Raw genomic sequence first — 25,044 nt, forward strand, 5'->3', positions numbered from 1 at the left:
CCCACCATAGTGGGGGGCTCATCCTGCATCCTGCACATGCTCATCTGAGGCTGTAACAGCCGTTCAAAGCCTTCCAGAGTTGGCCACAGTGCTGGGCCAGGTGCAAGTTGGGAGGCCTGGGTCAGCTGCATAAGTGGGACTCAAGGTAGACCCTGAATAAGTCCCATCCTCTCTCTAGGTGGCCACATCTGCCCTTGTGGGCCCTGGATTGTTGTAGGCATCCAGAGAGAGCTTTAGCAGACACAGGGAAAGTGGTTACAGGGGGAATTGTGGATGTGGACCCAGCTCGGTGTTTTACACAAGAGGAATCAGGCCGATCTAAACGCCCTAGGTGATCAGCGAAAGGTATTCACAGCCTAGAAATTGAAAAGGGAGAGGGCTGAAGGGTAGCGTGCCCTCTGGGGATCTCATTACTCGCCTGCCTATCTTCCATTTAAGTTTTCCTAAGACTTTACAACGCAAGACCAGGGCTTCCTGAAGGAGCCCTCACATTTTTGTAATCCCCTCTAAGTGGGCTGGATGTTTTTGTGTGATTGGCCGTCTCTGTCCCCCTGGTCAGTGAGTTCAGGAGGCAGGGCCATGCTGGGTTTGCTCTCTTTGTCCCTGGCTGCAAGGCTTCTGGTGTCGCAGCTGCTCCTTTTCCACGCTGGTGCAAGGCGCCTCTGTCCTGTCTGCCAAGCCCCACCCTGCCGCCATCCTCCCGGGGCCCTCCCCTGAGGATTCCGCAGAAAGCTGGCCCAGAGTCCGTTCTCCCTCCCTGTTCCAGGCTGAGGTCTTCGGGGGTGTGGGGGGAGGGCAGCCCCGCTTCTCCTCGTGCTTCTCCATAAATGATTTTTCTCACTTCTACAGCAAACCGCCCCAAACCTGCAGCAGCTCTCATGCCACACAAAGCATCACATCTCACAGGCTGCTTCTGTTTTTGCCACTTCCTTCCTCTGAAGCAATGAAGGAGTGAGCGTGTGCCTGCTAGGATTCACTCATTCATTTAACACGTATCTATGGCGGTCTGCTTTGTGACATGAACTATTTTAAGGACTAGGGGTGCCTTCCTGAACAGAAATACAGAAATCCCTGTTCTCCTTGAGCTCCCATTTGAGTGGAGAGAAAGGAATAACGAATAACCCAGTTAAATAGCATGCTACAAGGTGATACGTACTATAGAAAAACAAAAAAGCAGCGTGAGCAGGACAAGGGATATGAGGGCGATTCCAGTTTGAAATCGGGTGGTCAGGGTAGACCTCACCAAGAGAGGGACACTCGGGAAAGAAAAGCAGAAAATGCAGGGAGAAAAACATAATTAAAACCTTTTGGGGGCTGGCCCAGTGGCATAGCGGTTAAGTTCATGCACTCCGCTACAGTAGTCCGGGGTTCTCCAGTTCGGATCTTGGATGTGGACCTAGCACCGCTTATCAAGCCGTGCTGTGGTGGTGTCCCACAAAGAAGAACTAGAAGGACATACAACTAGGATATACAACTAGGTACTGGGGCTTTGTGCGGGGGAAGAGGAAGATTGGCAACAGATGTTAGCTAAGGGCAAATCTTCCTCGCCAAAAAGCATACTTTAAAAAAAAAAAAAAAAACCTTTTGGTGGCTCTTCTTTGTCCCAGAATAAATTCCTGACTTTAAACATGGTCTTCAGGTTGTTTGTGACCTGGCTCCTGCTTTCTCCAGCCTCACCGACACAAAGTCCACTATACACACACACACACACACTCTGTCTCCACACTCTGATCAATCTCGAATGTGCGTACTCTCCCTGTGCCACACAAAGCAGATACATAATGCTACTCATAGCATAAATATAAAATCATAGAAGTTTGTGGGAGAACATGGGAGGTTAGCTGGATGGAGCTGCAAGGGAAACATGCAGAAGTCCTGGCCATAAAGCGTTCAACTCCAACCTCAAGCTCACTTATAACTGCAGATCACCTGCATGTGAAGGGGCAGTTAGAGCTCATCCATTCCACTCCTCACTGGGGCCCAGAGAGGGATAGTGGTGCCCTTGGGGTCACACAGCCTTATCTGAACATCAAGGCCAGATGTCCTGCTGTAGGAATAACATTTTGTGCCTGTGGTCTTTTCATAAGAGCTCAAGTTCCTCTATTGAGCCCCAGAAGGAGAAATGACTGGTTGATTTCCCCTCCACCAACTGATCATGGAATGAGCTGAGCGCCCGAGTTAAAGGGCCCCTTGCCAATCTCTGTGACACCGGAGGCAGCACCAACTTTCCTGACTGCAGATTCTGTCCAGGGCTCTAGAGGTGTCCTGGAAAGACAAGGGCAGACTCTCTGTGTTCCTCAAGAGGAGGAGAGTCCACGGGCTGTCAAAATACAGACTCTGAAAAGAATCCCTTGTCATAGACCAAGGCTTGGCCAGTGTAGTGTGGCCTTAGGAGCTGGGACTCTGTGGCCAACATCCAGTGCTCTGCCTGGGGACAAGAGGAGGGGAGTCTCTGGTGGCTCAGAAAGAAAAGGGGCACTTTGGGGCCAAGTGTTGTAACCATAACCCAGAAGGAAGTTAGAACTAAGTGTGAAGGTCATCAGATTGTGACAAAGCCAACAAAAACAGTCAAATGAATAAAGCTGTGTTGCAAATCCTTCGACCCGGCGGTGGGGGTAGGGAGTGGGTGCACAGGAGCCTGCTTGTGTGAAGGTCAAGTCTTCTTACTCTTTATTCCAGATGAGGCCCAGAGAGGTGAAAATTACACTCAAATCACCAAATCCCCCGCAAGCTTCAAGGATACCCACAGCCCTTCTCCCCATTGCTCCTTCCATGGCCAAGCACATCCCTGACAACAGTGGGCCTCCCTCCCAGACCTCCTCACAGGGCCCAGAACTGCCTGGACCCCTGACTTCCTTCCTCTCCCGACAGCCTTACAGATTGAGGCTCTCAGAAGCTGCACGACCCTAGGCAAATGGATTTTGCAGTCAGCTTCCTCTTGTAGAACGGAAATATTTGCAGCTCATGATGGTGACGGCTCCCACTTATTGAGCAAGCCCCCACTGTCAGGTTCTATGCGGAGAGTTGAACACACAAGTCTTCATTTAAGCCTTACAACACTCCTACGACAGCTTCTCTTGTTATTTTCATTTTACTGACCAGGAAACTGAGCCTCAGAAATGTAAAGCCATTTGCCTGAGGTCCCATAGCCAAAACTGGCTGGCTCAGGATTTGAACTGAGGTCACACTCCAGGCTTAAGCTCCACTAGCATTGCCTCTGGTAAGGTTTCTCCGAGGAGTCAGCTTTCCTCATAGGAAAACCACCAAAGGGTTACTAAACATATTTTACAATTAAATACTGTTAAAAGTCTCTCATCCTCCAGGAAACTCCTCCCACAAAAACGGATGGATGAAATGGACAGACAATACACACAAATAGAAATACCAATAAAAAAAAGTTGCCCACCCTAGTAATCAAAGAAATACAAATTAAAATTACAACTGTGTACTGCCCTTTGCTTATCAGATTGGAAAAGATTTTTAAAAGAATGGCTACATTAAAAGCCTGGGGCATAATTTCTTTAATTTACCCCTAATTTGTTGCTATTATGTCTACAGGATGGACTTTCCGATTTTTAACTCAACCTGTGTTAAGCTTCGCTCGGTTTATAACATGGAGCAATAAACATGTTTATGGTAATTGCCAAGTCAAGTGCAAAGCAGTAAGGGGCCAAATTGAGTGCAGGTGGGAGGTAGCCCGACCGCACTTTTTACTCTGGCCCCGCGGCGCGGTTGGCCTCGGGACCTGGGGCCAGGCGGCAACTCCGGGCAGTGGGCGCGCCCCAGGCCGTCCGGAGCTGGGCGCAGCGTGGGAACTACAACTCCCAGGAACCCGTGCGCCCGCCTCGCCCGAACCACGTGACCCCGCGGGCCGCGGTCGCGATCCGGCGGCGGTAGAACCCACTCGGAGTCAGGAGACCCGAGCGAGAAGCTGCGGCCCCGGCGCTCGCCATGGAGGTGAGTCCGGGCGCCGCCGAGAGAAGCGGGTGTGGGGTGAGCGGCCGGGACGGGGCCTTCGAGCAGCCGTCCGGGCACCCCGAGGTGCCTGCCCGCCGCCCCTGGCCGGGGGCTGGTGAGGGGGTGTGTTGGCAGCATTTTCAACAGCTGGAACAGGGTTGGGGGGACATGGGAGGTAGAGCTGGCGGTGACTTTGGGGGCTTTCTTTTTATTTGTCCCTCTTGCTGGGAGTCAGTCTGGCTAGACGAGCAATTATTGAGCACCTGCGGTGGCGCAGCTGAGCGCGGGGGCGCGGTGGGTGAAAACAGCGGAGTCCGGGGGTCCGCAGCCCTGGGCGCAGTGACATGGGGCAGGTTCCGGGAAGGCTCCCAGGAAGAGGAAGCCCCGGTGCGTTTCAGCCTGCCGCCGGGCGCTCACACACCGAGCACACGCCCCCGGCCGGTTCCCTGCCTTGGCAAGTTCGTGGTCTGATTCTTTTTGGGGAAAAGAACCAGACCCGGCTACTTTCCATCCTCCCTACACTTGGGGCAGAATATAGCGTTTCAGACAAACTGTTTTTCTTGGTAGAGTTCACCTGGGCGGGAGAAAGTGACAGCTTGCAAGACTCTCTGGTGTTTGAAGAAATCATACCATTTTCTTCATCTCACGAAGAATGTCATAGAGTTCAAGATGCGGGAAGCCGATACGTAAAGTCATTAGTCAAAAGCCCAGCCGGCATCCTGCCTGTTCTCTAAAAAGGAAAATAGATGGAAAGAGCTTGTGAAAAGTTCCTCAGCCACAGGACCGGGCGGGACTTTAATCTTCCCCTAAACTGTGGTTTATAAGTGAGGGAGCTTTTCTCAAAGTTTCAGTAAACCCAAATGAGAAAATTAAGAAGAAAACAAGTCTCCTTGTTTGAAAACAAGTCCCAGGATTGCTCTCTTCTTCACCACGGCCCCTCCCTACCCAGGGTGGGGCTCCAAATAGCACAGATAAGTTAAACTCAGCTGCTGGAGGCTGCAATATATCCTAAGTGGGGAGACAAGATGAGAGCTGCTCCCCTTGCATATCTGACCACAGGGCCCTTTCACCGAAAGCTGCAGCCCCGAGTCAGGGTGTGCTGGTTTGAATCTTTTTCTCCAGTGAGTTTTTGTTGCTCCCAGGCCCCCCCCCCCCCCCCCCACAGTGAGGTGGAACTGGACACTCTGTGTGGGCACTCCCAGCTTGGAACACACTGGCCTGTCTGTCTTGCCCAAGCTGCCTCCTGCTCCTCCTGTTTCCGCAGTCCTAGCCACCTGCTTCCCTGGCTGGGTTAGGTGTCCCCAGCACCCCCCAGGAGACGTCCCCCATGCCTCCCTCTCACTGACTGCGTATACCCTGTTGTAATGATCTGGTCACTTCCCCCTCCTCTAATAGATGGTTAGCGGGCCAAGGACTTATCTCACTCATCTCTGTATCTCCAGCATCTGCCCCCCTAGCACAACCAAAGTAAATATTGGTTGAATGAATTCTGTTGTTTTGTGGGTGTTCAGGTCTACAACAAAAGCTGTTTGGGGCCCTTGAGAGAGCTGGCCCAGGCCCAAGGATGAGAGAAGGAACCCAGTTATGGAACCTCTCTGATTAATTAGCCATCGGGGACATTCCAATCATGCCAGCTGCTTTATCGAGTGAACTCACAGGAGTAATGGCGAAACACGCCTCCTCGGGCACCACCGAGATGGTGCTGGAGGCTTCTGCTGACATTGAAGGAGAGCAACTCTGGTGTAAATGGAGTTTCACAGGATTGTTTGTACCTGTTTGCTTTTGCATATCAATCTTTTGTGAACATTTGGCATGTCAAGAGAGATATTTTTGAAATCTTAAAGGATATCTCTGGAGAGCAGGACTCAAAATTACTTTTGCTTTCTTTTTGGTCCTGTTTCAGTTTTTGACATTAAGCAAGTACCACTTTCATATAGGGAAATAAAAATCTCTTTTTAAATTCTTCAACATGGTTTTTAAATGCCTGCCGAGGTTTCCATTGTCTTCCTATGAGGTCTTGGACAAATCCCTTCCCCTCGTGGGACTCCTTTTCTGGAGGCTGAAGTTGGATCAGATCAGTGTTTTTCCACTGAGTTTCCACAGAGCGCAGACCTCTTCCCTCGCCCCGCCCCCAGCTCTGTCTTTTGTTGGTTGGTTTTGTGAGGAAGACTGGCCCTGAGCTATTGGCCCTGTTGCCAATCCTCCTCTTTTTGCTTGAAGAAGATTGACACTGAACTAACATCTATGCCCATCTTCCTCTGTTTTATGTGAGACACCACCACAGTGTGGCTTGATGAGTAGTGCTAGGTCTGCGCCCGAGATCCCAACCCACAAACCCTGGGCCACTAAAGCAGAGCGCACAAACCTAACCACTACACCACTGGGCCAGCCCCAAGAACCCTGTCTTTTATACACTGGAGTTACAAGGAAGATTTTATTTGCCAATGTTCCCTGGCAAAAAAGTTGAAACCCAGGGGACTAAAAACTCTGTGAGAAAATAAATAAGTCCTGGGGATGTAATGTACAGCATGGTGGCTGTAGTTAGTAATACTGTATTGTGGGGCCGGCCCTGTGACCCAGGGGTTGAGTTCACGTGCTCTGCTTCGGTGGCCCAGGGTTTCACCATTTCGGATCCCGGGCGCAGATATGGCACTGCTCATCAAGCCATGCTGAGGTGGCGTCCCATATGCCACAACTAGAAGGACCCACAACTAAAAATACACAACTATGTACTGGGGGGCTTTGGAGAGAAAAGGGAAAAATAAAATCTTTAAATAATAATAATAATACAGTATTGTATATTCGAAAGTTGCTAAGAGAGTAGATCTTAAAAGTTCTCATCACAAGAGAAAAAATTTGTCACTATGTGTGGTGACGGACTTAACTAGACATTGTGGTGATCATTTGGCCACATATACATATATCGAATCATGATGTACACCTAAAAATAATATGTCAGTTATATCTCGATAAAAAAACTCTTTGAGGACACTTCTAGTTCTGACGTTTGAGGCTTCTAATACTTGGCTGTTGTCTTAGAAGACAAAGGTTTCCACAAGCTGATCCCAGCTCAGCCACAATCTTAGCTGGGCAAGCACTGGCCGTGTTTGCAAAGCTGCTGCTGCTGCTGGCTGAGGTCTTACCTGCTGGCGAGGGCAACCTTCTCTTCCCTGAGAGGCTGAACTAACTGATCCGTCTGGCTTTAATCTTGCCAAACGCAGTCGGTAAGCCTGGACTGGGCCTTCAGAACCGCCGTCCAGTCCCCGTCTTGTCCTCCGTTCTTGGTGCTCGAGGGCCGCCAGCACAGTGAGCTGGAATGCTCAGGGCTTTGCCTTCCAACTAGACCTGGGGTTGAATCCCAGCTCTGCCAACTTAACTAGCTTTGTGACCTTCAGCAAATTATTTAACTTTTCTGAGCCTAGTTTCCCCATTTTTCCTTCCTGTGAGATGGGCCTAATTGTTCCTGTGACGCAGAAGACTGTTGTGAAATGAGATCACATATGAAAAGCCCTTGATGCCACCCCGGACACAGGGTGGACCAAGCGTCTTTGAAAGAGCGTTCAGACAGGAGCTGCGTGGTCATTGCTTCTGCCTTCATTCTTTCTGTAAGGCTCTGAGCTCCTCGAGGGCAGAGACGTTAACCTGTGTCCATAATGCTGGGCACAGAATTGGGCTCAGCAAATGTTTCGTGAATGAGTGAAGAGAAGTAGAGTACGGATTAAAGACAGCTGCTCCTGGGCTCCTCTGTGATAAACGCTGCTGGAGCAGAGTGGCTGGGGCCCTGGGGGAAGACGGGGCAGTCATTCCCCAGTCTAGTGCTTCTCCATTGGGTTTGGAGGGCATGGAGGGGACATCTCAGCATGACCTGAGAGCACTGTGATCTGGTTGGCCCAGTAAACATGGGCACCCTCCACACCTCACTTCCACCCGGAGCAGGGCCAGCTCCATTATAGCTCTGCTGCTGACCCACTGTGGGACCTGGCAAGTCCCTGCCCTCTCTTGCCTGGGTTGGTCCTCATGACCACTTACGGCTTTTCCAACACCTAAGTCCAGTGACCCCATTTTTCTGGGCCTTTAGAGGAGGCTGCTGGAGAGCATTTAGGACCATGACTTCGACTGCCCTAAGCCCGCTGTGATGCACGTTCCCTTCTCTTTCAGATGCATTTCATCTTCTCAGATAAGGTGGTGCTTCTGTTTGATTTCTGGAGTGTCCACAGTCCTGCAGGTAAGAACCAGAAAGCCCAGACTTGCCGCTTGGGGACCCTTGTAGCTCCAGGCAGTGGAGAACCTGGCTTCTGCTCTGTGGACATTTAAGTGAGCCTGACTCCTCTTTCACAAACATTGAGCAGGAACTTTGCATTTATAATTCCATCTGCAACCACTGCCCTTCAGACAGCAAAGTGCTCCATTCTCTCACTGATCCTCACAAAGGCCCAGAGAGAGGCCAGAGATGCAGCTTTTCCCTCTCTTACAGGGGAAGGAACTGAAGCTCAGAGAGGGGAAGAGACTCATCCAGGGTCATACAGCGAGTAAGCCTCAGAGCCGGAACTAGAGTAAGGCCTCCTGTTGCCTCCTAGCACCTCCCTCATCCAGGGTTCAGTGTCCAGCATCAGCGCAGAAGCCCAGTGCAGCTGCTGCAGCCTTGGACCTCAAATGAGACACCAATTTGAAAGAGTAGAGTATTCCTTTGACTTGAAAAGGCAGAGTTGGGCACTACTTCGTGATGGAGTTATGTTTTGACTTCAGTAACTGCAGCTGCCAAATAGTCTGGCAACGGCCCAAATGCCCATCACTGCGGGTGCTGATCAAATAAATTATGGTCATTCCTACAATGGGTTACCACTCCAGTAATCTATTGAGGAGTAAACCTAATGGCTTGAAACAGCAGCAGTCACTTTATTATTCTTTCTCAAGGCTCTGAGTTGGCTGGGCTCGGCTAAGCAGTCCTCACTCAGAGTCTCTCATGCAGGTCTAGTCAGACGGGGGCTGGAACTGGAGTCATCGTGGAGACCTCCTCACTCTCACGTCTACTGGCTGATGCTGGTTGTTAGCTAGGACCTCAGCAGGGGTTGTTGGCCGAACACCTGCATATGGCATCTCCCGTGGCCTGGGCTTCCTTGGGACACGGTGGCTGGGTTCCAAGAACGAGTGAGTGTGCCAAGAGAAGAAGGTGGAAATGCATGGAATTGTTAAGACCTAGCCTTGGAAGTCACAGAGCATCACTTTCACCTTTATTGGTTGAGGCAGTCACCAAGGTCGTCTCAGGTTAAAGGGGAAGGGACATGGACCTGACCACTTGATGGCAGGAGTGTCACCATTGTAAGAAGAGCGTGTGGAGTGGGAAATGGCGAGGTGGCCATCTTCGGAAAATATAATCTACCAGAGACTGTGAAGCCACAGAAATAAGATAGATCTGTGTGAACTAAGGGGAACCCACATACGAGGAACAGTTGGAGGATGATGTCAGATGCAGAAGAGGATGCTCTCTTCTGCTGTCATTTAGACAAGTAAAGGCTTCTATATATACATTGAGCATCCCTGGAAGGCTACACAGGAAATGCTAACAGAAGCTACTCTGGCGGGGGTGGGGGGACTGGGGTTTGGGGAGGCTGGGCTGGGAAGATGACTGACTTTTCACTGTCCGCCCTTTTAGGCTGTTTGATTTTATACCATGTGTGTGCAATTGCCTGTAATTTTTTTTAAATTAGCAACCCTAGGGTGCTATTTCTTTCTTTCTTTCTTTTTTTTAATTAAGATTATGATAGATTACAACCTTGTGAGATTTCAGTTGTACATTATTGTTAGTCATGTTGTGGGTACACCACTTCACCCTTTATGCCCTCCCCCCACCCCCCCTTTTCCCTGGTAACCACCGATCGGTTCTCCATGTCTATATGTTAACTTCCACCTATCAGTGGGGTCATATAGAGTTCGTCTTTCTCTGTCTGGCTTATTTCGCTTAACATAATACCCTCCAGGTCCATCCATGTTGATGCGAATGGAACAATTTGGTCCTTTTTTATGGCTGAGTAGTATTCCATTGTGTATATATACCATATCTTCTTTATCCAGTCGTCAGTTTCTGGGCATTTAGGTTGGTTCCACGTCTTGGCTATTGTAAATAATGCTGCGATGAACGTAGGGGTGCATGGGATTCTTGGGATTGCTGATTTCAGGTTCTTATGATAGATACCCAGTAGTGGAATGGCTGGGTCATAGGGTATTTCTATTTTTAACTTTTTGAGAAATCTCCATACTGTTTTCCATAGTGGCTGCACTAGTTTGCATTCCCACCAACAGTGTATGAGGGTTCCTTTTTCTCCACAACCTCTCCAACATTTGTCACTTTTGGTTTCGGATATTTTTGCCAATCTAACGGGTGTAAGGTGATATCTTAGTGTAGTTTTGATTTGCATTTCCCTGATGATTAGTGATGATGAACATCTTTTCATGTGTCTCTTGGCCATACTTATATCTTCTTTGGAGAAATGTCTGTTCATGTCCTCTGCCCATTTTTTGATCGGGTTGTTTGTTTTTTTGTTGTTATGCTGTGTGAGTTCTTTGTATATTATGGATATTAATCCTTTGTCGGATAAGTAGCTTGTAAATATTTTTTCCCAATTAGTGGGCTGTTTTTTTGTTTCAATCCTGTTTTCCCTTGCTTTGAAGAAACTCTTTAGTCTGATGAAGTCCCATTTGTTTATTCTTTCTATTGTTTCCCCCATCTGAGGAGTTATAGTGTCCGAAAAGCTTCTTTTGAAACTGATGTCAAAGAGTGTACTGCCTATATTCTCTTCTAGAAGACTTATTGTTTCAGGCCTAACCTTTAAATCTTTGATCCATTTTGAGTTTATTTTTGTGAACGGTGAAAAAGAATGGTCGATTTTCATTCTTTTGCATGTGGCTGTCCAGTTTTCCCAGCACCATTTGTTGAAGAGACTTTCTTTTCTCCATTGCAGGCCCTCAGCTCCTTTGTCGAAGATTAGCTGTCCATAGATGTGTGATTTTATCTCTGGGCTTTCAATTCTGTTCCATTGATCTCTGGACCTGTTTTTGTACCAGTACCATGCTGTTTTGATCACTGTAGCTTTGTAGTATGTTTTGAAATCGGGGCTTGTGATGCCTCCGGCTTTGTTTTTCTTACTCAGGATTGCTTTAGCAATTCGCGGTCTTTTGCTGCCCCAAATGAATTTTAGGATTCTTTGTTCAATTTCTGTAAAGAATGTCCTTGGGATTCTGATTGGGATAGCGTTGAATCTGTAGATTGCTTTAGGTAGTATGGACATTTTAACTATGTTTATTCTTCCAATCCATGTGCATGGAATGTCTTTCCATCTCTTTATGTCGTCGTCCATTTCTTTCAAGAAAGGCTTGTAGTCTTCATTGTATAAATCTTTCACTTCCTTGGTTAAATTTATCCCAAGGTATTTTATTCTTTTCGTTGCGATTGTGAATGGGATTGAGTTCTTGAGTTCTTTTTCTGTTAGTTCATTGTTAGTGTATAGAAATGCTACTGATTTATGTATGTTGATTTTATACCCTGCAACTTTGCTGTAGCTGTTGATTGTTTCTAATAGTTTTCCTATGGATTCTTTGGGGTTTTCTATATATAAGATCATGTCGTCTGCAAGCAGCGAGAGTTTTACTTCTTCATTGCCTATTTGGATTCCTTTTATTTCTTTTTCCTGCCTAATTGCTCTGGCCAACACCTCCAGTACTATGTTGAATAGGATTGATGAAAGTGAGCACCCTTGTCTTGTTCCTGTCCTCAGAGGGATGGCTTTCAGTTTTTGTCCATTGAGTATGATGTTGGCTGTGGGTTTGTCATATATGGCCTTTATTATGTTGAGGTACTTTCCTTCTATACCCATTTTATTGAGGGTTTTTATCATAAATGGGTGTTGGATCTTGTTGAATGCCTTCTCTGCATCTGTTGAGATGATCATGTGGTTTTTGTTTCTCATTTTGTTAATGTAGTGTATCACGTTGATTGACTTGTGGATGTTGAACCATCCCTGTGTCCCTGGTATAAATCCCACTTGATCATGGTGTATAATCTTTTTGACGTATTGCTGTATTCGGTTTGCCAGAATTTTGTTGAGAATTTTTGCATCTATGTTCATCAGTGATATCGGCCTGTAGTTCTCCTTCTTTGTGTTGTCCTGGTTTGGGGATCAGAGTGATGTTGGCTTCACAGAATGTGTTGGGGAGTACTCCATCTTCCTCAGTTTTCTGGAATAGTTTGAGAAGGATAGGTATTAAATCTTCTTTGAATGTTTGGTAGAATTCTCCAGAGAAGCCGTCTGGTCCTGGACTCTTATTTTTGGGGAGGTTTTTGATTACTGTTTCTATTTCTTTACTTGTGATTGGCCTATTCAGATTCTCCATTTCTTCCTGGTTCAGTTTGGGGAGGTTGTAAGAGTCCAGGAATTTATCCATTTCTTCTAGGTTGTTCAATTTGTTGGCATATAGTTTTTCATAGTATTCACTCATGATCCCTTGTATTTCTTTGGTATCTGTTGTGATTTCTCCTCTCTCATTCCTAATTTTATTTATTTGAGATTTCTGTCTTCTTTTCTTGGTGAGTCTGGCCAAGGGTTTGTCGATTTTGTTAATTTTTTCAAAGAACCAACTCTTTGTTTCATTTTAGTTTCAATATCGTTTATTTCTGCTCTTATTTTTATTATTTCCCTCCTTCTACTGACTGTGGGCTTCGTTTGTTCTTCTTTTTCTAATTCTGTTAGGTGTCATTTGAGGTTGCTTATGTGAGCTTTTTCTTGTTTTGTGAGGTGAGCCTGTATTGCGATGAATTTCCCTCTTAGGACTGCTTTTGCTGCATCCCAAATGATTTGGTATGACGTGTTCTCATTTTCATTTGTCTCCAGATAATATTTGATTTCTTCTTTAATTTCTTCAATAATCCATTGTTTGTTCAGTAGCGTGTTGTTTAGTCTCCACATTTTTGCACCTTTCTCTGCTTTATTCTTGTAGTTGATTTCTAGTTTCACAGCATTGTGATCAGAAAAGATGCTTGATATTATTTCAACTCTCCTGTATTTATTGATGCTAGCTTTGTTTCCCAAAATATGGTCTATTCTTGAGAATGTTCCATGCGCACTTGAGAAGAATGTGTAGCCTGCTCTTTTTGGATGAAGTGTTCTATATATATCTATTAAGTCCATCTGGTCTAATTTTTCATTTAATTCTATAATTTCCTTGTTGATTTTCTGTCTGGATGTTCTATCCATTGGTGTTAATGGGGTGTTGAGGTCCCCTACTATTATTGTATTGTTGTTGATGTCTTCTTTTAGTTCTGTTAAGAGTTGCTTCACAAATTTTGGTGCTCCTGTGTTGGGTGCGTATATATTTACAAGTGTTATGTCTTCTTGGTGGAGAGTCCCTTTTATCATCATATACTGTCCCTCTTTGTCTTTCTTTACCTGTTTTGCTTTGAAGTCTACTTTGTCTGATATTAGTATAGCGACACCTGCTTTCTTTTGTTCATTATTAGCTTGGAGTATTGTCTTCCATCCCTTCACTCTCAGTCTGTGTTTGTCTTTGGGGCTGAGGTGTGTTTCCTGGAGGCAGCATATTGTTGGGTCTTGTTCTTTGATCCATCCTGCCACTCTGTGTCTTTTGATTGGAGAGTTCAATCTATTTACATTTAGAGTGATTATTGAAATGTGGGGGGCCTACCACTGCCATTTTATGTCTTGTTTTCCGGTTCTCTTCAATTTCCTTTGTTTCTCGTCCCATGGTTTAATCTGTTCTGAAGGAGAGCTGCTACTCTCTGTTGTTGTCCTTCTACTTATCTCCTTTGCTCTTGGTTTTGTAGTCCCTTTCCTTTTTTTTGATTTTTCAGGAATGAGGGTTTTCCTGAGCATTTCTTGAAGAGGAGGTTTGGTGGCAATGAACTCCCTTAATTTTTGTTTATCTGGGAAAGTTTTTATTTCTCCATCGTATTTGAATGATATTTTCGCTGGGTAGAGGATTCTCAGCTGCAGGTTTTTGTCCTTCAGATTTTTTAACATATCATTCCACTCTCTTCTAGCCTGTAAAGTTTCTGCTGAGAAATCTGCTGAAAGCCTGATGGGGGTTCCTTTGTAGGTTAATTTCTTCTGCCTGGCTGCCCTTAGTATTCTCTCCTTGTTGTTGACTTTTGCTAGCTTCACTACTATATGTCTTGGGGTTGGTCTACTTGCATTGATAAAGTTTGGAGATCTATTGGCTTCTGTCACATGAAGTTCCATCTCTCTCCCCAGGTTTGGGAAGTTCTCAGCCATTATTTCTTTGAATAGGCTTTCTGCCCCCTTCTCCCTCTCTTCTCCCTCTGGTATACTTATAATCCTTAGGTTGCATCTCCTAATTGCGTCAGATAATTCTCGGAGAGTTTCTTCATTTCTTTTTAGTCTTAGCTCTCTCTCCTCCTCTGCCTGCAGCATTTCTATATTCCTATCTTCCAAATTGCTAATTCTTTCCTCCATATTATTAGCCCTACTGTTCAGTGCGTCTAGATTTTTCTTAATCTCCTCTATTGTGTTCTTCATTTCCAGTATTTCTGTTTGGTCCTTCTTTATAGTATCGAACTCTTTTGTGACATAGCTCCTGAACTCGTTGAGTTGTCTATCTGAATTCTCTTTTAACTCATTCAGTTTTTTAATGATGGCTGTTTTGAAGTCATCATCATTTAGGTTGTATATTTCATTGTCTTTGGGATTGTTTTCTGTGTGTTTGTCATTTTCCTTCTGTTCTGGAGATTTAATGTATTTTTTCATATTGCTTGATGGTGTAGATTTGTGCCTCCGCATAGAGATAGAGTTTTGTTACTGCTTCCACTTGTTTCTACTGGTGTGGTGGGGGGACAGCTGTTTATACTGCTCCAACCAGGAACCCTATCAGCTGTTGCTAACTGGGCCTGGGCCCCTCCACGCAGTCACAGTGATCCTGTGGGTTCCCTCTTCAGCTGTGGAGGCCCTCACAGGGGGGCTTCAGACTGCTGGTGCCTACTGTTGCAGACCACCTAGACGTGCTCCCTCCTTAGGTTCTGCAGCGGTGTTATGGGCTTTCCCAGCGGCCAAGGGCAGGATCACTTATATTTGCAGCTCTGTCACTGTCGGCGCCCACAAAATCTCGTTTGTCCACTATGGGTCACAGCAGAGCTATGGGCATTTTCTACCGTCTGTGGTTAGCTCGCCTAGCTATGCTACTTTTGTCCCAGGGTCTTCCAGCCTTGTGGTTGCCGGATGGGTGCTCTCTACTAGTGCTGTGCAGAGGCTTTCACTGAGGCTTCTGTGAGACTGTAGAGTTTCCCCCTGGGCCACAGAGCCAGGTCACTGGAACTCCACCCAGCCCCAGTCCTCTCCCCTAGGATCTCAGAGAGCCCATTGCCCTGTCTGGGGGATATCCGGATACCTTGAGTTCAGTGGCAGCTGGTCGGTTGCTGCCCTGCCTGGGATTCTCCTCTTTGGGACCCTCCCTGTGTTGTGGATGCTGGGCGGGGCCTCTCTGATAATGGCCGGTAAAGACTCTGCCTGCTGCCGAGACGGAACTCTAGAGTTTCTCCCCTGGGCCGCGTAGCCAGCCGCTGGATCTCCACCCAGCCCTGGTCCTCTCCCAGGAGATCTCCGGTGGTCCCGAGCCCCTCCCGGGCGAAAGCCCGGTCATTGGAGCCGGCAGCGGCAGCTGGCGGGCCGCCGCGCCATTTGGGAGAGCCCCCAGGCGTTGTGAAGGCTGGGCGGGACCTCTCCGCTAATGGCGGGTAGGGGTTTTCCCCACCACCTCTGGTGTGTAACTCTGTAGCTTCCCTCTGGGCTCAGGTGTAATTGCGGGGGGCTTAGGTAGGGCTCTGTTCACCTGTTTCCACGGTCACTCCTCTGGTGTGTGCTCCCTCCTGCCCTTGGCATGTGGCGATGTTCTGGGGCATCCGCTGGAAGAAAGCCGCCCGCAAGCTCTAGGCTGTTCGGGGGTCGGGGTCGGAGAGTTTTCACCTATCTCCACCTCCTTCTGGAGGGAAGTCCGTCCGCCTTCCGATGTATAGCATTTTAGGTCTCTCCGACATCCTGAGATGCTATATAGATATCCTTTGTCAAGTGATGAATGTCCAATTAGTTGTAGATTCGAAAGGGGAGAGACAAAGAAGTCTGCTTACGCCGCCATCTTGGATCATCCCCCCCTATTTCTTTCTTTTTTTAAGATTAGCACCTGAGCCAACATCTGTTGCCAATCTTTTATTTATTTTTTTAAATTTTTTACTTCTTCTCCCCAAAGTCCCCCAGTACATAGTTGTATATTCTACTTGTACGTCTCTCTGGTTGTGCTATGTGGGATGTCTGCTCAGCATAGCCTGATGAGCGGTGCCATGTCCGTGTAATTTTATATTTTAAAAACCTACATCTTGGGGCCGACCCTGTGGCCGAGTGGTTAAGTTCGCACGCTCCACTTTGGCAGCCCGGGGTTTCACTGGTTCAAATCCTGGGTGCAGACATGGCACCGCTTGTCGGGCCATGCTGAGGCGGCGTCCCACATGCCACAACTGGAAGGACCCACAACTAAAAGTACGCAACTATGTACTGGGGGCTTCGGGGAGAAAAAGGAAAAATAAAATCTTAAACCCCAAAAAACCTGCATCTTTTACAGATGATTTGCACCTGGGAGCCCAATGAAACACTCTAGCTAGGCCATTTAGTATCCCTCTACTTGTAAAATGGAAGTAGCAATTAGTAGTTAATTTTACAAAGCAGCTTTAGTAAGGGCTTAATGTTTTCTGTAAAACAACTTAATGTTTTTTTCCACTATTATAAAACTAATACACACAGTAGAAACTTTGGAAAATTAGGCGAGAAGAAAATAAAAACCTCCTGCATCCTAATTTGCTGAGATAATTATGATTCCTTTGCTGTATCGCCTTCCTTCCAGACTTTTCTGTGTACATACTTGCTTCTCTGCCCATCTTGCTATATATGCTCTTCCCTTAAGGAGTCATGACAGAGGTTTGTGCCACCTGCTGGGGGAACAGCTGGGGGCGCTAGTGTATGGCTTCTTCTCCCTCAGCCCCTGGCTTCTTCAGGTGTCTTCTCTTCCTGATCTGAAAGCCACACCCCAGTAGGCCAACCCTACCGAGAAAGGGCTGGAGGGGGAAAGAGACAGTGAAGAAGTTCTGAGCCCAACAAGGGTGGAGAAGATGCCCGCGCACAAGGTGGGGCGGGGCAGAGGAGGGGGAGGGAATGGATTCAGAGAAAATGGGCGGGGGTGCTCTTCTCCCACCTGTGCCAGGTCCCAGGGGAAGCTGCCAGAAGAGGAGCAGAGCTGGCCTGGCCAGGTCCCTGCAGCTCAGCTTCCTTTGACAGGCATGGCCTTTTCGGTGTTGGTGGTCCTGCTCCTGGCTGTGTTGTATGAAAGCATCAAGGTTGGCAAAGCCAAGCTGCTCCACCAGGCTCTGATGAGCCTGTCCATCCCCACCAGCCAGCAGCTCATCGAAGAGATGGACCAGGATTCTTCAGGCTCAGACTCACCTCCAGTGAGCAAAACCCGCCTCAGGTAACAGGCATGGGGTGTGGAGAATGGGCGGAGGGCTCACATTCACCGAGAGGTCGGCTGGGCCCATAGGGCATTGGCCCCACTTCACAGAGAGGAAATTGAGGCCCAGGGAAGGACCAGGACTTGCCTAAGTGCTTACAGTCAGTAAGTAGTGAAGGGAACTAGAGCTCCAGCCTTCTGGCGCCCAGACCAGGGCTCTCTATGAACAGCCACTGGGAGGCTCAGCTCTCAGAACTCTGGTACCAGCCTCAGTCTAGCAACAGGGCTGTCCACCCAGCCCGCCCCCAAACCCACCAGGCTTCCTTAGGTCACTAAGGCTTCAAACCCAGCGTGGGACCTGCAGCTGTCCCTACACAAGTGATAAGAATTGCTGTCAGGAATGTATCCAACCTGGGGGGCACGGGGGTGGGGCAGCCTCTTCTCTCCTTTCTTCCCTTCCCATTCTGATAGGACAACCATTTAGGGTCCCAGTTCTGCCTGCTCTCCAGCTGTGCTTAATGAGCCTGCCTGCTCCTTACATGGGTGTCTCAAATATTCACAACCACCCTGCAAGGGCAGTATTCTTATTCCTGTTTTACTAATGAGGAAATTTAAGTTGAGAGAGGTTCAGACATCAGTGCTAAGCCACAGTTAGTAAGTGGCAGAGCTAGGAAGTGATCTATCCCCAAAGTCCGTGTTCTTTCCATTGTAATACTGCCTCCCACAGTAGATTCAGGAAAAAAAAAACTACCTTACTGATGATTTTGTATTATCCCTGTCAGACATGATGGATTATATATATCATCATTTTCCCTTTTCCCCAGGATGCCAGGAAGCTCAGAGCTAAAGTGATTATTCTAGGCTCCTGGTACAAGTCCCTTTCTCCTCTCTATCAATGGTTTCTGATATGTCTCTTTAAAAAGCAGTCTCTTCTGGGTCAAACATACAAATTATAAATAAGCTGGTCCTGTAACTGAGCTGTTCCTCCTACTTCCTGACACCAACTCCTGGCTTCCAGCTCCTTCCCATTAACTTGGCTCTCCTTTTATCTAGGTGGTTTTTGTGTCACTTTGGCCAGTCGCTAATCCATGTTGTTCAGGTGGTCATTGGCTACTTCATCATGCTGGCTGTCATGTCCTACAACACCTGGATTTTCCTCGGTGTGGTGCTGGGCTCGGCTGTGGGCTACTACCTAGCCTACCCGCTTTTCAGCATGGTTTAGCTGGTAAGGGCTGTGCAGGCACCGAAGGCTGGAGAGAGCTGGGGCTCCCTCTTCCAGACATTGAACTTCCAGTCCCACGTCTCCATTTTCTTCTGACGGCTGTTCCTCGTCTCACTCCCAGCTTCTGGAAACTTGCAGCTGACGCCAGCACTTGCTCCCTGGAGTTCAGAGGCCATTGCACCTACCTCTCTCCTCAGCCAGCCAGCCCAGGCCTCATCTTCTTGTGCCTTAAGAAGGCTGCTGTGACCAGAGGGAGAATGGAGAGAACAGAACCTGAGGGCACGGTTGCTGAGGCCGTGATGACTTATCTCTGTGACTCAAAACTTAAGAATTCCCGGAGCCAGTCCTGACGGCCTAGCGTGTTAAGTTCAGCACGCTCCGCCTTGGTGGCCTGGGTTCAGTTCGAGGGTACAGAACCACACTATGGTCTGTCAGTAGCCATGCTGTGGCAGCAGCTCACATGGGAGAACGAGGACTTACAACTATATACAACTACGTCCTGGGGCTTTGGGGCGTGGGGGAGGAAGCCTGGCAACAGATGATAGTGACGGGTGAATCTTCCCTTGCAAAAACAGAACAAACTTAAGAATTCCCAAAGATCTACAAGACAGGGAGGTGGGTTCTGGGTGATGAGGAGCATGGAAGCTGGCTCCCCTCTGCTCTCCCGATCAGTGCCTTATCTAGAGGAGCATCTTCTATTGGACTTCCTGACCTCTTCTGTCTTTGGGGCCAGAGACAAAGCTGACTCCTTTTTCTCACCCATCTGCCTTTGGAACACATGAAGATTGTCTCTTCTGGGATCATGTTGACAAACTAAAATTTCTCATTTTTCCTACTGAACTCCTGCTTGGCAATTTTGCACATTAATACAGAACAATGTTTTTTTGGTTTTGTTGTTTTTTGAGGAAGATTAGCCCTGAGCTAACTGCTGCCAATCCTCTTTTCGCTGAGGAAGACTGGCCCTGAGCTAACATCCGTGCCCATCTTCCTCTACTTTATATGTGGGATGCCTACCACAGTACGGCATGCCAAGCGGTGCCATGTCCGCACCTGGGATCCGAACTGGTGAACCCCCGGCCGCCAAGAAGCGGAACATGTGCATTTAACTGCTGTGCCACCGGGCCAGCTCCCAGAACAAAGTTTTTAGTGAAATGATTTCATTGTATTCATGATGGATGGCAGCATCTGCTCGGACCTGTTCCCCTTTCTTAGGGGAAAGTAAGTAGCAGCAGAGTGAAGGCAGAGAAGCAGGACTGTTTTCAAGGCTCCTGACTTATCCTCTGGACGGAGCAAGCTCTTGCCATCAGACTGCACTGCCTGCGGGAGGAAGAGAGTCTAATGGCTTTAGGTGTCTGGGGGCTCGTTATGGCCTAATGCCCACTTTTGTCCTGATCCTCCTCCTGCGCAGAATAGAGAACTGCACTGAATAATAGTTAATACTTAATGTTCTCTATTAACTTACTGCTCACACGTAACAGTCTGGTGGGGAAATGCGATTCATTCATTTAAATCCCGAGTAAGCCTCGGGGGTATTGACTGAAGATGCCATAAGCAGTCAAACCAAAGCATTCCATTTGTAGAGTTAGATGGGACGCTCCAGATATTTGAATCTCTTCACTTGATAGGAAAGGAAACAGACCCAGGGAGAGAACGTCGCTGCTGTATACTGTAACGTCTGTGTTCAAGTACCTCACGGGATAGAGGAAAGATGGTCTTAAGTTTTGGGAATTAAAAGAAAAATATCTTTTAATAAATATATATTTTTAAGCAATGTGTGACCATACTTTTGTTTCTCCTCATTTGAGCAGCGAGCACACATAGCCCTTACAACTGCAGAATTGAGTAGGGCGAATGGAGCTGGTGGTGCTGGCTGTCGGGCTGTCTAAGGACTGAGTCTGTCCATCCGCTATGAAGATGACAACTCTGCTCAGGGAAGCCCAGCCCTGAAATGCTGAGCCCACAGGCAGACACCCCACAAGGCCAGCTTGGTCAACAGTCATTCTTTTGTTCATAACAAATGTTGACCAGGTACCTCCTATGAGAAAAGTGACTGTCACATGGATTAGAAACACCCATGTTAGCAGGATTATTAGTACCGTCCCTCCCTGAGGGCAGAAGCAAAAATACATCAAAGCCACTTTTTAATTTACAGTAAGTGTCACAGAAAGTACAGTATGTGACACCTTCAGGATTGATCAGTGCATTCTCCCCACATATGCAGGGAATTGGAAAGCTGCTCTGTCACAACAGGTGGGAAGACTTCCCAGGTCCAGTGTAGTCTTGCTGATGGAGCCTCACTCATCCATTTCTATGTCCTGACCAGCTAAGGCTCCCTCCCCTGGGGCACTAAGATGAGTATCTCCATGGGTGATCCACAACCTCTTCAATTTGATATACGGTCACTTTACATGTGTAATACATTTGAGGCTTTTATAGTAGAGAGGGCTTTTAAAAGATCTGTGCTCTAGAGAGAGGCTTATATGGTTAGATGCAGGAGGCATTTCAACATTCTTCAGAGCCAAGTCACAAGAGGTGGCGTTTTCTCCACTTAAATTTTTTTTCAATTGAACAAACACCTCTGTAGTCCTGTTGATGTGCCAGGCAGTGTTCTAAGCACTTTACAATATTAATGCATTTAATCCCCACAACAAAGTAGAAACTACTTTTGTCCTTGTCTTAGAGATGAGGAAGCTGAGGCACAGAGAAGTTAAAGTCACCCAGCTAATAAGTGGCAGAGCTGGACAGTCGGGCTGCCTTTGTACATGGGGATAAGAGTGACTTCTGCAGGGGTTGCTGGAGATGAGACAGTGTGTGTAAACTGCTGAACAACAGTGCCATTTGTCACACAACAAAATCCAGTAAATGCTAGTTCTTGCTGCCTCCCAGCCCCACATATGGGAGGACAGGCTCAAAGCTGTCATCACAAAGATGATGTCAGGCCAGATGAAGTGGAATTTGGGTTCTTATAAACATTTAAAATCAGGAAACATTTGTATTAAATGATTCTACTTTTTGAAGACTAGTTGCATGGTCTTTGGAAGATCCCAGAATAAGTAAAATGATCATGAATATTTTTCTCACTACTGTTCTCCTCACCAGTCCTGGGCCCAAGTTCAGAGGGAATGGAAGCTGCTCTCTAAGTGAGGAATCTTTAGGTGCCATGATGGATGACAGTGGAAGGCAGGGACCCTTCCACCTTCTCTGCAGGCTTGCTAGGGTATAGAACCAAGTCTGCATGAGTGAGTGGATGACAGAACTGGTCCTCAGACAACCACAATGCCCTGAGCCTTAATGCGGCTGAGATGAGCTAGGATAGCAAAGTGGTGACTTTCTTTGAAAACCTAAAGTTCCAGGGTTAGGTACCAAAGGGAATATGTCACACTGCTTTTATGCATGTTAACTGACCCACATCTGTTACAACTCCTACCCTTAGTTCCCAGAGAGGAGCACAGACAGCCCTTAGAACCAAATTCAGTTTCTCCCCAAGAGCTTGAGCCAAGTGTCAATAAAGACATTTATTTTAGTTAATTTCAAATATTCATTGACCTCTTGTATCAGATTTAAGGCAAAGAAAAGATACATGTCCCAGGATTGCAGGCAAGGCTGTTAACTGAACCGGGGTTCAGATGGTATAATCCATCCTTGGTTCCACCAGGGACACCTCACCCCAGGTGACAGGTCCTGCTGCTGGGGCAGAGTTGAGCACTGGGAGGCAGATCAGTCTGAGAGTTAGTGGAAAAAAAAACGCTTGGAGGAGGGCAGACTCTTGTAGGTGGCCAGCTGGAGGGGAACCTACCAGCCCTTCCTCCAAATTGAGGTGGGACCGCGGTCGCCTGCTGAAATGACAAGCCCAGCGTTCTGAAGACAGGCTCATCGTCCTCTTCACTCGGCCGGGCGGGGGCTCCAAAGCTGGCTAACTCAGATATCTGAACTCCTGTCCTCAGAATGCTCACCTTCACCTCACCCTGGGGCTCGTCTAGACCCAGGGCTGGCTGTGCAAAATCATGCTTAGGGAAGGGGTGGTAGAGAAGCCTTTGCACCAGTTTCCTGGGTCTTCATCCCAGCCAGTCAATGTCATCGTCATCATCATCATCTCCAAAAAGGGGTGTTGGGGGCGGGCGTCCCTTCATGCTCTGACAAAACAGGAAAGAGTAGTCAGTCCTCTCTTGTCCCCGCACCAATAGACTTCCCACCTCGGCAAGGTGAGGTGAGCCAACATCTCTTCCCGGCTCCAGGTTGGAAAGGAGGGTGTTGGTTAGGGTTTTACTGAAAGGACTAAGCCTGAGGCCAGCAAACCTAGGCTTCCAGAAAAAGCTGAGACGAGCCTGCAGAGAAGGGAGGCAATCTTTCAACACAGAGACAAGAAGACCAACTCTGTTTGGCTGATTTTGTCATTTATTTGTGAAGCACATGTGTTGATTTGACAGGCTTCCTCTCATGCGATAACTTACAGATTCCGTGTGCGGAAAGAAGGGTCGAAGGGGAGAGATGGGAGTAAGAGAAAGAAACAGAGAAGCAGAGCAGCCCTAAGGGAGGAGGATGCAGGAAGATGAAGGGAGGTTGAAGAATACAGTCACATTTGAAAAAACACTTGGTGTGGCCTAAAGTGGCCTGTCTGGCTCTGGACGTGGCCCCACCATTTAAGAGAGTCGAACTGAGAGGCTTGATTACATTACCAAGTGGAGAATCCCAAGAGATGAAGAAAGCCCAGGAACACAGGGCCACAGCCTCCCACACCCCTGGTCTCACTGGCCCCTCCCTCGCCCTCCAACCTGGTAGGGGGACAAGGGGGATTAACAGGCCACGGAGGAGACGCTCCTCGCTTTTCATGATTTCAGCTCCTAGCCTTTTTCTTCTGGACTGGCAGGGCACAGGTCCCATGGGGGTAGCGGGGCTGATGCTGGAGATGCGCACACACTCAGTATTCTCTACGAAGGTGCTTTTGCCCTGTGAGTTACTCTGGCTCAGGATGAGTATGCACAAGGCTGGCCAAATGGAAGGCAGGGTGACACTCAGAGGTCCCTAGGCTAACCCCATCTCCACCACCGACCAACAGACCTGTATCTCTCTCTGGGTATCGTTAAGTGATCTCTAAACTCTGACAGCACAGGATTTTAAAATGTGGTTTGCTGTTTCTGTTTTGTTCCCGCTAAGGTTCTGGCTCTACATTTACCAGCTATATAACTTTGACCCAGCTATATAGCCTTGGGTATGTTATTTAACCTCCCTGAGCCTCAGTCCTCTTTTCTATAAAATGGGATAAAAGTACCTACCTCACAGGGTTACTAGAGGATTAAATGAGAATCTCTGTGAAGTAGTTTTCAGAGTACCCAAGAAATAGAAGTTAACTTCATGGTAAGAGTATTAATACCAATAATGTACCGCTAATTTAAAAATTCCAACTATATTTAGGGCAGTCACTTGGGATACTCAATTGGTTTTTCTGATCTTTTTTTTCTCTTTGAGGAAGATTAGCCCTGAGCTAACATCTGCCACCAATCTTCCTCTTTTTTGCTGAGGAAGACTGGCCCTGAGCTAACATCCGTGCCCATCCTTCTCCACTTTATATGTGGGACACCTGCCACAGCACGGCCCAACAAGCAGTGCCATGTCCGCACCCGGGATCCGAACCAGCAAACCCTGGGCCGCAGAAGCGGAATGTGCAAACTCAACCACTGTGCCACTGGGCCAGCCGCTTTGTTCTTTGTTCTTAAGCGCAGAATTCATATTCAGAATTCTCAAATGAAAATTTAATTCTTGGGAAGGCTAACGGGAAGAACTGGTGCACTCTCCCCAGAGGAGCAGAGGCAAGACGGGGCGGCCTGGCGCACGGGCTGGGTCCCAGCCCTGTCACTGCCTCCTCCCCAAGGTTTTGGCAAAAGGCAAACCTACTCTGGTTAACACATGAGAGGACAGAATTTGCCCCATTCACCTCATATTTCTGTCCTTGGGGACAGACTGAGCCTGAAGCTGATCTGTGCTCTCCACCAACGTTTCACTCTAGTGCAGTTCCCATCACAGCAGTCGAATGCCCCAGCGACAGCCAGGAATGCTTTAACTTCGCACAATGGGGAAGGGCAGGTGCGAGAACTGGGGTCTGATCCAGGCAGCGACTCGCCCTCCTGGCCTTCACTCTGGAGCTTTGTAAAGCGAGGCGATGCTATCAGCCCTTAACTCATTTTCTGCCCTGGCACATTGTGATGACAAAACAAGACAGCAGGTTGGAAAGCAGGCCGAGGAAGCAGAGATTGCTCAGAAACAGGTGGCCTTAGTAGGAGCCTGGGTTTTAGGCCTGGCTCCGCCATGAACTCCCTCTGTGGCTTTAGGCAAATCATCCTCCTGAGGCTCAG

General features: G+C 47.7%; 2 protein-coding genes across 5 annotated transcripts in view; one reads left to right on the forward strand and one right to left on the reverse strand.

Moving 5' to 3' along the window:
• The first annotated feature begins 3,840 nt into the window (after positions 1–3,840).
• On the forward strand, positions 3,841–20,465 carry SLC31A2 (solute carrier family 31 member 2). The gene is made up of 4 exons (XM_001488681.6): positions 3,841–3,957; positions 8,116–8,182; positions 17,304–17,493; positions 18,526–20,465. Exons 1-4 carry the CDS (start codon positions 3,952–3,954, stop codon positions 18,692–18,694), a joined length of 432 nt encoding a protein of 143 aa, XP_001488731.4. The 5' UTR covers positions 3,841–3,951; the 3' UTR covers positions 18,695–20,465.
• A 1,729-nt stretch (positions 20,466–22,194) lies between these two features.
• The window catches only part of FKBP15 (FKBP prolyl isomerase family member 15), a 53,167-nt gene continuing 50,317 nt past the window's right edge, over positions 22,195–25,044 (reverse strand). For all 4 annotated transcript variants that reach the window (XM_070251132.1, XM_023628677.2, XM_023628676.2 and 1 more), the window contains exon 28: positions 22,195–22,827. In XM_070251132.1, coding sequence (XP_070107233.1) covers positions 22,750–22,827 — 78 coding nt within the window. In that variant the 3' untranslated portion in view covers positions 22,195–22,749. The remainder of the gene's footprint in view (positions 22,828–25,044) is intronic.

This window comes from Equus caballus, chromosome 25 (assembly GCF_041296265.1).
Source record: "Equus caballus isolate H_3958 breed thoroughbred chromosome 25, TB-T2T, whole genome shotgun sequence".
Lineage (NCBI taxonomy): Eukaryota > Metazoa > Chordata > Mammalia > Perissodactyla > Equidae > Equus > Equus caballus.

Bases quoted from the DNA above. Each gene is read 5' to 3' on its own strand.
- SLC31A2 (XM_001488681.6), top strand. The intron at 8,183-17,303 runs GTAAGAACCAGA...TTCCTTTGACAG, and splicing joins GAGTGTCCACAGTCCTGCAG to GCATGGCCTTTTCGGTGTTG. The intron at 17,494-18,525 runs GTAACAGGCATG...CCTTTTATCTAG, and splicing joins GTGAGCAAAACCCGCCTCAG to GTGGTTTTTGTGTCACTTTG.